The 12459-nt window shown below is 34.8% G+C and overlaps 1 protein-coding gene across 1 annotated transcript in view; it reads right to left on the reverse strand.

Annotated features, from left to right (window-relative positions):
* Positions 1 to 719: 719 nt before the first annotated feature.
* The window catches only part of RRM1 (ribonucleotide reductase catalytic subunit M1), a 33214-nt gene continuing 21474 nt past the window's right edge, over positions 720 to 12459 (reverse strand). The window contains exons 13-19 of the mRNA XM_079104699.1: positions 10168 to 10317; positions 9742 to 9963; positions 7365 to 7441; positions 5343 to 5478; positions 4275 to 4370; positions 3049 to 3237; positions 720 to 1334 (exon numbers count right to left, since the gene is read on the reverse strand). Coding sequence (XP_078960825.1) covers positions 1146 to 1334; positions 3049 to 3237; positions 4275 to 4370; positions 5343 to 5478; positions 7365 to 7441; positions 9742 to 9963; positions 10168 to 10317 — 1059 coding nt within the window. The 3' untranslated portion in view covers positions 720 to 1145. The remainder of the gene's footprint in view (positions 1335 to 3048; positions 3238 to 4274; positions 4371 to 5342; positions 5479 to 7364; positions 7442 to 9741; positions 9964 to 10167; positions 10318 to 12459) is intronic.

The raw sequence follows: 12459 nt of genomic DNA on the forward strand, positions 1-12459 counted from the left end.
AAAATTTCAAGGAGACCAACTAGCTGTTTTACCCCTTTCTTGGCTGTGGGAGGGATCAGATGCAACAATTTATCCTTTACCTTAGAAACAATACCTCAACATGCTTTATTCTACTGGAAATTTTGCTGATGCAGAAAGACCCTGAATTCTGGTGAGATTTATTCCCTATCCTTTTGATATGTAACTCTCGTTACCAATAAGTCTAGAATTGTTGCTCCTTCTCACAAATTCCAATCAACATGTCATTGATATATTGGACCAGTGCAATGTCTTAGGGAAGGCAAAGCTAATCAAAATTCCATGTTAACAAAATGATGACACAGGGCTAGTGAGTTGATATACTCTCAAAGCAGGACAATGAAGGAGCATTGCTGGCTTTGCCAGCTAAAAGCAAGGTGGTGGTCTTTTCCAAGGGGCATGGAGAAAAAAGCATTTGCCAAATCAATAGCTGCATGCCAGGTACCTGGGGATATGATGGTCTCACGACTTTTGTGAGTACACTAAATGCCACTGAACTGTACATTTTAAAATGGACAATGTGGTAAATTTTATGTTATGTGTATTTCACCATGGGGGGAGGACATATATTAACATCAGACTTCTATATAGAATGTATCTGTCTTAAAATTTCCTCCCTAAACTTGGAAAGAATACAAAATGTTTTTTCAGACTTGACTTTTATATGAAAATAAATCACAAAATTAACCTCACACAATCACTTAGAAATGTTTATCTTTATTTCAGAACGGACCTTATCCAGATATAGGTCCTATCAGCACTTTTGAGGGGTCATCAATTTTGATTTTAGAAATCCACCACTCAAAGCAGCAAAACTAAGTCTCTTTACACAAACGGACATCATCAGAAAAGGAGTGCTCTAGAGGGGTGATGAAACCTTACTAAATCACTTCCTATTTCCAAGATGACTTCTTTCTCATTCCTAAAACTTCTACTCTGGTCCCAGCACAGCAATATTTTAAAAAGATCATTATCTTCATACTTATAGAAACAGTACTTTAAATCAATTACACTTTTGTTGCAGTAAGGTCCAGCAAAGCCTTAACATCTCAAGCAAACCCACTACACTTATTTATGCTCAAGTAGTTTGGTTATGGAAGATGTGCTTGTCTCTTCAAAGCCTTTTCTCAGGATCCACACATGAGACACTCATCTCTGTTCTCCAAAGAGCACACCATGGCTGCTGTGTTCCTCTCCTTCTCTTCTTCCTCTTTTGATACCTTCTCCTTATCTTTCAGCTTCTCCTTATTTAGAGTAAACTGAATCGGATTAGCTGCAGGTCTTGTCCTTAAGTAATACATCCCAGTCTTCAAACCCTGCAAAGGAAGTAAATACAACTATTAGGAGAAATTTTGTGAGCACACTAGACATTTAAGAATAATGTTTAAAATATGTTCCTACATATCTATCAATTAAATGATTTTTTTTAAATTTAAAAATATATTCCTATAAACCAGGACAAACTCTTCCCTAAACTTGCAGTTCTATCTCCTCTATGAAGTACTCCCCAAAATGCTTAGACAATCAGACTACTATTGTTCCTTTCACCCTTAAAATGTTTACCTCTTTGGGAGGTAAACAATTTTGGCTTAATTGTCTTTACTTTTATGTATATGATTTCCAACTTTGCCCAACACAACATATCTGCCTTAGATTATAACTATTAAGAGGACTAGATTATGTCTTCATATAACAGACTACAACAACTTCAAGAATGAGAATCATCTCCTTCTATTCAGTATCCCCAGAACTAGCACATAGCAGCTATTTAATAAGCATTCAAAAAGAGGGCTAGGGTTGTGGCTCAGTGGTGGAGCACTCACCTAGCATGTGTGAGGCACTGGGTTTGATCCTCAGCACCACATAAAAATAAATAAAATAAAGGCATTGTGTCTGTCAACAAACAAAAAAATTTTTTTTAATTTTTTAAATAAGAAAATAAATTCATATTTCTATAAAAATACCTATCATATTGCCAAGGAATAAGAATATAATCCAGAATCATAATTTACAGTTAGCAATGAAGAAAATAATTTGGCTTTTACAATGTAAATAAAATGGGGAAACAATGTTTTTGAATAGTGGATTGATGGGTAAAATTTTATTTTAAGAATGTTAATAGTGCACAAGATGGTTTGGTACAGAGATACTAGAGCACAGAGATCAGTTAAGAATGGCATTAAATGAAGAATGAAATAATGGCATTTGCTGGTAAATGGATGAAACTAAAGAACATTATGCTAAGAAAAATAAGCCAGTCTCAGGAAGTCAAGGATTGAACTTTTTCTCTCAAAAGTGGAAGCTAGAGCAAAATAAGAGGAAAGCAGGGGTGGGATAGGGTGGTGAGGAATCTCATAGAAACAGAGGGGAGATAGAAGAAGGAGGAATTGTTGAATGAAACTGACAAAATTACAGTATGTACATATATGAATAAACCACAGTGAATTCCACCTTTATGCATATCCATAAAGCACCAATTTACAAAAAGAAAAACAGTAAATAGAAGGAAAACCACTAGAATAGAGGAATAGGAATAGGGGAGCGGGAAGGGGAAGGGGAGGAAAAGAGGAAGTACTGGGGACTAAAATGGAATAAATTATATTCCATGCATGTATGATAATGTAAAAATGAACTCCCCTATTATGTATAACTATAATGCACTAATAAAAACATTAAAAAAAAAAAAAAAAGAAGAAGAAGAATAGCAGTGGAAAAGGAAATAAGATATTTAAGGAACAATACAAAAGAACAACCAACCAAACTTCTTAAGTAATTGCATGGACAGTAAAGGGGGATAATAAGTTAACTCCAAATTTTCAAATCTAAGAATGAAATAATCCTAACAGAAACAGAGTCCAAAGCAAAAGCTTGATATGGTACAAAAACCATGGGTTAGATTTAACACACTGGATTAAAAGTGAAAGAACTTTCAGGTGGCAATATTCAATCAATGGCTAGAATATAAAACTGATCCAATTTCAAAATATCCCAAGCTGGCAATTAAGTGCTCCTTGATTTTTCTCTACCAACCTGTTTCCAGCCATAGAAGTGCATACTAGTGAGTTTGCCATAGTTAGGCTCAGCAATGTGTATGTTCAAAGACTGGCTTTGATCAATGAAAGCACCTCTCTCTGCTGCCATTTTGAGAACAGTTTTCTGAGAGATTTCCCACACAGTCTTATAAAGTTGCTTCAGGTCATCAGGAATTTCTGGTATGTTCTGAAAAAGGAAAACAAATGTTTGTACTCTTTCAGTTAAAGAAAGCAGTATGACTAACAGAATAATGATGCAAGAACTTCCTATCTGTTCTGTATCATATGGTATGATCCTTGTCAAATTTGCCAAAACCATTTAACTCTTCTTTAGAAAGTCCAACAAAACCCCATCAGCCAACCAAATATAAACCTGGTGGTAGTAATGTAAGTATTCATCTTTAACTGGTTTATGGTCAAAACATTCATTATTCTAGAGGCATTTAAGAAATAAAGGAAAAGTCAGAGCTAAGAAGCACTATATGACCATTGAATTTTGCAGAAAACACAAATAAACAGTATTGTAACTCACAGTGACGTGATCAAAGGATCTATTTGGAATCCAAATAAATCAAGTTTTCTTGGGACAAAAATTAACTTGCATTAAAACAAACTAGCTCATGTGACAGATTCTGTCACTAAAAATAGAAGGGTTATAGGACTCTATCTCTGTTGACAAACAGACCAATGTTTAGCAAGAGCCCTCTTTCCACAAATAAACGTTTCTTGATTCTCAGCTGCAAATATTTTGTTTTTAAACACAATTTGTGACTGCCTTTTGGACTATCAGTCCTCAATCTCTATCATGCCTTTTAAGTTTGTCTCCCTAATTTCAGCCTTTTTATAAGTGAATCCCAAATTTTGAGGCATTCTGCAATCACCTAAGAAATCTTTATGCCTGGATCCTACTCCTAAACATTCTTATTTAAATGATACGAAAGGAGATCTAAACTTCAGGATTTGAAAAGCTTCCCAGTTGTACAAAAAAAATTAGGAATCACTGCTTTCTATTATTGCAAAACTAACAAGATAAAGATGTGAATACATGATATGTAAAGACATGGATAATCCAAGAACAACACAGAGGTGAACACTGCTACTTAAGCAGAGCATATGTGACCACAACCAATAGCCATATTTCATCTCCATGGCCTGGCATAGATGAGGAGGAGCCACAGTGTTCATCTTAGCTCCTAAGGAGCATGTTTCATTCTCATTCTGTACCTGAATAGAGCCATTGCATGCAATAATCTGGTTTTTCATTTCTTCATTCCATAAACCCCTCTCAGTAAGATCTTTCAATAAGTGAGGATTTACAATCTGAATGAAAAAGCAGAAAAAATGTGAAGAGATAAATGATAAAGCCTACATAAGAACACAGGCCTACAACTCAAAGTAAGATCACTGAAGAATTATGTAACATTTGATGGCTTGGTAAATTATATTTTTTACAAAACTGAGAGGCCATCTCACCATATAAAAGCTATCTATATTCCTTTAAGATCATGACATCTGTAACTCAAGAAACATAATATATTATGGTAATCATTATATAATATATGTATGTCCAATCATCAAATTGTATACCTGGAATATATACAATCACTTTTCAATTATATATCATTATATATAATTGAAATCATAATTACATATAATAATAATATAATTAAATATAATGATATATATCATTTTTCAATTCTATATCATTTTTCAATTTCATTTTGTCAATTATACCTCAATAAAGCTGCAAAAATCTTAGTTGAAATATATCCTCCCTAAACCCTACAAAAATTTATTACAGGATACCTAGAAATTCACACACACACACACAAATCTTTTAAATTAGTGGTTCTCAATCTTAGCTGCATGTAAGAATGATCTGGGAATTTAAAAAAATAATCCTGATTCCACCCACCAGAAATTCTAATTGGTAACAAAATCTGAAAAATAGTCTTAAATTATACTTTATATACATATCTTTAGTATCCTAACTTAAGAATCTGAGGATGTAGCTATACAGCACCATAATCATATATAATTAACAATCATGTAACTCTAATATCAAGTTACTTTCATTCTCAGCCCCTAATCATTCATACATTCAATAGCATTTATTAAATGCCTATGATGTACTGAAACACCATTCAACAATATTAGAGATGAACATAATACTCTGTATTAAAGCTTTGCCCACAAACTAAGAAAAAGGGGCATACTAAATGTGAGTGAGCATTTACTCCCAACATCAAATTTTAAAAGATCTCCCTATAAATCTAGTTATGAACTTCTCACCTGAAATTCTCCTGACAAGACTCTGCGAGTATAGATATTGCTGGTGTAAGGTTCAATGGACTCATTATTCCCCAGGATCTGAGCAGTTGAAGCAGTAGGCATTGGGGCAATAAGTAAACTGTTTCTTATACCATACCTGAAGAAAAGGAGATTATTAGTTGTTGGTGCTAAAGCTGCAATCTACCAGGAAAGAAGCTGTTTAAATTACTGTAGTATAATGCAGATCCTGGGAGTAACATCATACATACCTTTAACTTACATGCTGACTTTTGAATTAAAGGTCTACAGGGATGCAGTTTTTATAGTATGGACAATGCTGTTAAATCATCCATTTCTTTCTTTTCTTTTTCTTTTTTTCTTTTTGTATTGGGGATTGAACCCAGGGGCACTTAATCACTGAGCCATATCCCCAACCATTTCTACTTTTTATTTTGAGACAGGGTCTCGCTAAGTTGCTTAGAGCTTTGCTAAATTGCTAAGACTGGCTTTGAACTTGTGATTCTCCTGCCTTGGTCTCCTGAGTTACTGGGACTTCAGGCATGCATCACCATGCCCGGTACTCATCCATTTCTTAACACCTGACCCCTGAACAGAACTCACACAATTTTTATTGTTGGCAATCCTTATCATGTCATGACTTAACCTGTTTGCACTGTGGCACTCAGGAATCACAGCACTTGATATACTATCTTGCCCAAAGAAATACTCAAATCACTTGAAGAGTTTTCCACCTGTCTCCAAGTACATTTATTCATTCAATCCTTCCCTTTATTTTTTAAATATATGTATGATTACTATATTAGAACCCTTCAGGAAACATAATAATGTGAAAGTGGGCAGAACAAGACACTATCACCACAACTCTCCAATATCCTATGAAAAGGGAAAAATTATGCTCAAAGTATGTTTCTGACTTTCCTTATTACTAATTACAATTTTGTTGGACAAGTGGTTGACAAAATTATATTTCTGTACTTATTAATAATGAATGTGTACTCACATTAATTTTGAAATTTAAAAAATCATGTATATAAAAAAATAACCCATTGTGTTTAAAAAAAATGAAAAAGTAACAAATACAAAATTAAGTTCAGATTCACTTTTGTAAAAGCTGAATTTGTATGTACTACATATGTGCACACACACTGAGGAAAGTACAAAGGATGACAATTACCCAAAAGTATTCTGGGGGAAGTGGTACTGGGATAATTTTCACTTTTTTCCCTTTCCAAATGTGTGTCTTTCTAAATAAGCTAACATTTATTTTTTAAATAAAAGAATTTTAAGGCAAATATTAATTTTTAAAAGAGCACTAAACATCAAATACTTTGCATCTGCATTAACACATAAATGATAAACTCATCATTACAGAAAATATAAACAATTTGTTTCACTATTCACTCAGAAAAATGTTTTGCCTACCCCCAAACTGCTTATGTTCATTAGAGTAAAAGACTCAAAAATTTGGTGGGGTGGGGTTCAGTGGGGGGGTTTTGCACATGGTAGGCAATTATTCTACCACTGAGTAATTATCCCCAGCACCAAAGACTCAATTTAAAAATTTTTCTTTCATACAGATTAACACATTACCCTATAAAAGCTTTTCTAAAATTCCTAATTTATTCTTATAGCAATCAATTCAAAAAAAAGCCATTTATAAACTCAATGTGGTTAGGCAATAAATAGAAGCAATAAAACTTTTTTAAAAATCAGGCATATTTGGAAAAGTGAAGCTTTAATGAGAAAAAGAATTACCTAAATAAGTGTTAAGCCCCTAAAATAAGATCAACTAATAACACCTACCATGTATTAAAATGCTTTCACTGTGCCAAACAACTTGCAGGTTACTATTCATTTTCTTGCAAAGTTTTTTTTCCACAAATAAGCTGTGAGATAGGTCACTTTAGCCCCATTTAAGAGAAGTATTCGTTTTCGAAGTTAGAATGATACATCTAATTTCTGAAGAGTGAGAAAAACCCAAGTTCTCTGGATTCCAATGCTACTTTACATCTCTTTACTTACTTTGCAATCTTCTCTTTGAGAAGTTCCCAGTCCCATAGGTCTGTGGGAGTAACATTCCACATATCATACTGAAGAATCTAAGGAATAAACAACCCAAATTTATGGTGTCACTCAAAGCAATTTAAAACTAACAAAAAACAAACGACTGCTTTCTTCTCTGTCTGTGTAAGAAATACAAGATCCAGAGATGTCCCTAAACAAACTACCTTGTAGTCATATTGATCAGAAGCAGGCTAAGAAAACTGACTGAGATCTCCTCTTTTCCGCATCCCTGTTGAGTCTTCTCAGAAAGCCCATATCATGTTCACAAGTCAGGAAATCATAAAAGCATGTTGCTGAGATGCATTTTACATTAACAGTGTTATTCTAACCTTATCTTCATTGTCATGATCTGTTTACTTAGCTAAAAACACTTCTCAAACAACCACACATTTGATCTCCTAAATATCTACGGAAATGCTAGAAATAAATTTTACATAGAAGAAAATCACACTATTGATAATAAAGGCAATGTGGAAAGCAGAGTTCTAAGATGGCTCCCCAGATTTCCAGTCCCTTTTGCAGAGGCCACACTTAATCTCCACTTGAGTGTGAACAGAATCTGGGAAGGTAATGGATGTCACTCCTGTGATTATGGCAAAGGTGAAGGACTTCCGCAGTTGTAATTAAGGTTTCAAATAAGTTGCCTTGATTTAAACAAAAGAGAGGACATGATTTATCAGATAAATGCCCTCAAAAAAGGAACTGACTAGGTCCTTTGTGAAATGAGGGGCAGTCTTCCCCACAGGTCTTGAAGAAACAAGATGTCATGGGTTCCAAAGCTACAAGGAAATGAATTCTACCAACACAGGTGAGCTTGGAAAAGGACCCTAATGAGACCGAGAGAAGGTGGTCAGCTAAGCCAACCCTGAACTCCTGACTCATGTAAACTGCCATATATTCAATGTATATTGTTTTAATCCACTAAATTTAATAACAGAAAACTAACACAGGAAGTATCCCACTTGTCATTTTAGCAATAACCAATTATAAATGTAAGAGATTAAAACAGAGTATCCTTATTACTCTGGAGGACAAAGGTGCTGAAGTTTTCTATAGCTGATATAATAAATAACCAGCCATAAAGGAGGAGGGATGGGACAAGACAGTGGAATGAATCTGACCTAACTTTCCTATATACATATATGTATATACCACAGAGAATCTCACCATCATGTATATCCACAAGATGCTAATTTAAAAAAAAAATCTATAAGCAAATAACAGAAAGATCAGAAGAGAAGAGAGAAGAGAACAGGGGGAGGAAAGAGTGGAGGGAAAGAGGAAGTACTGGGGACTAAATTAGAACATTATATTCCATGCTTTTATAATTATGTCAAAATGAATCCTAATGTTATGTGTAACTATAAAGAACCAACAAAAAAAATGATGTCATTAAAAACATTTAACACATTTTAGGGCTGGGGAGATAGCTCAGTTGGTAGAGTGCTTGCCTTGCAAGTGCAAGGCCTGGGTTTGCTCCCAACACTGCAGGAAAAAAAAAATCTTAACACATTTTAGTAAACGTAATGGGTATTAGGCTGGGAATGACAATGATAATAATCTCTACAGTTTAACACCCTGTTGTTTTTTTTTTATTATTTAAAATTTGTAATTCATTGTCTTTCAAAAAAAAAAAACTCTGAGGTGAATTAAAACCATAAATTGAGATAAAATGTTGACTTTGGTCTATGTTATTTCTGTAAACACATTTTCTTCTAAATTCTAAATTATTCATGACTAAACATATCATTTTATCTCTAAAAATAAATTAAAAACAACAAGTATTTATTCCCTCATGCTTCTGGAAGCCAGAAGCTCAAAATCAACAAGTTGGGAGGGTCATACTCCAGAGATTCTGTCCCTTCCCTATTCTAGTTCTTACTGTCAGCACTGAATATGTACTCGAGCCAGGATTCAAACTTGGAACATTGGCACTTTAAAATATAAACTAGCCCTTTGCTAGTTTGCTATTATTAGGAATCAAGATGATTTTGGATAAGACTTGAATCTGAATGATCTCTACTAACTGCTAGTAATGTGGCATTCCTGGGCTCCTGTCTATATCACACCAATCTCTGCCTCTATGGTCATGTTGCTTCCCCCTTTTCCCTATGTCTCTTGCAGGACAACCATTATTGGATTTAGGGACCACCTGAATAATCCAGGATGATCCTCATCTCAATATGCTCAATCACATCTGCAAAGATCCTTTTTTGGACCAGTAAAGATAATATTCACAGGTTCTAGGGATTATAATTTGGACATATCCTTTGGTGTCATGATTCAGTCCATTATATGTACTTAGATGAAAAAGAAATTCTATCCATATACTTACTCCTTTGCTTACTGGAGAACCCTCATAGGTTTCATATGGGCCATGCTCCTTTGCTAGGTCACAGCTGGCTTCCAGGGCTCCATAATAAATAGTTTCAAAGATCTGCTTATTCAATAACTGGGCCTCTGGACTCTCAAAAGGGTATCTCATCAGGATAAAAGCATCTGCCAGACCCTGAACCCCAATACCAATGGGGCGATGGCGTTTATTTGATAAGTGTGCCTTTGTGCCAATAGATTAAGAGAAGAAAAAGAGAAAACATCAATGAACACAAAATCTAACATTCTGTACCAAAACATACGTTTCCTCTTTATCTGTTTTCTCACACCATTCCAATAACAAACATTTAAATTATGATTTGCAGACCATGATAAACTCTCTTTACTTTGGTTATCAATAATAAGCAAAAAAAAAAATTATTCATACCTCTGGAACAGGGTAGTAGTTTATATCAATAATTTTATTCAAATTCCGCACAATGACTTTAGTGACTTCAGCCAATTTCTTAAAGTCATATGTGTGTTCTGATGTGACATACATATTCAGTGCCAGGGAAGCCAAATTACAGACTGCAACCTATAATGCAAAGAAAAGGAATCAAGAATTACACAAGTTTTATTTCTTCTCCCTGTAGTCAATGATACCATCATAAGCCTCTAACACTCCCAAATATTAAAGTTTTAAATTTTTATCTTTGACTTCTCTATCATTCATCAGTACATTTCTAAATCCCACTGATTCTATCTCTTGAATATGTAGTCATCTATGTGAGTTGTAACACACACCAGGGAAATAAGATGGAAAGAGAATTCTGTGTTCCACAGTACAGAGAGACATACATCACACTGTGCTATAATTTTTTCTGCATATCTACCTCAGTGTTTAGTAGATGTGCATAATCCAATATGGTAGCTATTTACTAAAAATTAAAAAAGGAAAAGTGATGCATGCCTGTAATCCCAGCAGCTTGGGAGGCTGAGGCAGGAGGATTGCAAGTTCAAGACCAGCCTCAGCAACTTAATGAGACTCTCTCTCAAAATAAAAAATAAAAAGGGCTGGGGATGTGGCTCAGGGGTTGAGCACCCGTGGGTTAAGATAAGCCATGTCCCCAGTCCTTTTTTATATTTTATTTAGAGACAAAGTCTCACTGAGTTGTTGAGGGTCTCATTAAGTTGCCAAGGCTGGCTTTGAACTCACAACCCTCCTACCTCAGCCTCCTGAGCCACTGGGATTACAGTCATGCGCCACCACACCCAGCTCTTTATTATTATTTTTATTTTAATTTTTGTAGTTGTAGATGGACAGAATGCCTTTATTTTATTTGTTTATTTTTATGCAGTCGGTGCTAAGGATTGAACCCAGTGCCTCACACATGCTAGGCAAGTAAGTGATCTGCCACTAAGCTACAATCCCGGCCCCTTTATTTATTTTTGACTGGTACTTTCTACACATAAAGAAATTTCCTTTGGTACATTTATATGTTCATATAACATGATTTTGTTATTCATTCCATACTTCATTCCCTTTCTCATCCTTTCCTCCCTCCTTCTCATTCTCCTTCTTCTGCTCCACCGATCTTCCCTACACTTTTATGGTACCCACTCCCTCAACCATCACCCTCTTTCCTTTATTTTGCTCTAGCTTCCACATATAATAGAAAACATTTCACCCTTGATTTTCTGAATCTGGCTTATTTCACTTAGCATGATGTTCTCCATTTCCATTCATTTACCAGCAAATACCATTATTTTGCTCTTCTTTATGGCTGAGTAAAACTCCATGGTGTGTGTGTGTGTGTGTGTATGTATCAAGAAAATGTATAATATATATATATTTATATTATATTTTCTTGATTCATTCATTTCTTGAACAGCATCTGGGCTGATTCCATAATGTGGCTATTGTAAACTGTGCTTCTAGAAACATTGGTATCAACCCAGTATGTAGATTTTAGTTCTTCTGGATATACCAAACAGTGGAATCTCCACATTGCTTTCCAGAGTGGCTGTACTAATTTTCCCCAGTCCCTATTATTATTATTATTGTTATTGTTATTATTTTGAGACAATATCTTGCTAAGCTGCAGAGGGTCTCACTAAATTGCCAAAGCTGAGCTTATAATCCTCCTGACTCAGACTCCTAGGATTACAGGTATGCACCACCAGGCCCGGCCTTATTGCTCTTTATGTTTTTAGCACTAGCACATCTGGTGTACAATAAGTGCTTAAAATATTGAATGACTATACCTTCTTTTCTATTTTGATTATGACTATCCAGGATCTCAAAATCTCTCATCTGGAATGCTGAAATAGTTTCCTAACTGGATTCCCTGATGCTCTTCCCGTCTACTCTATTGTACACATGCTGGCAAATACCCATTTTTAAAATAGAATTTGGCTCTCAAAAGTCTGATAAATGCTAGAGGAAAAAAGAAGACAGAAAAAGAGACAGAAGGATGAAGGGGTATCATTTATAAGTAGAATTGTCAAGAAAGGCCTCAATGAGAATGACATATGTACAAAGAACTGAACAACTCTATGTGGGTTGACAAGTCAGATTTGTGCAAATGACATGAACTGATTTTTTAAAAGTATCACTCTAGCCTCTATAAAATAATCTAAACTGCATAATAGTTACTTGAGCCTATGTCAATTTCTTCCAACCAAATTACAAAGTGTTCAAAGGGCAGAGACTCAGCCATATTCTTTTATATTCCTA

Source organism: Sciurus vulgaris (genome assembly GCF_902686455.1).
Source record: "Sciurus vulgaris genome assembly, chromosome: 11".
Classification (NCBI taxonomy): Eukaryota; Metazoa; Chordata; class Mammalia; order Rodentia; family Sciuridae; genus Sciurus; species Sciurus vulgaris.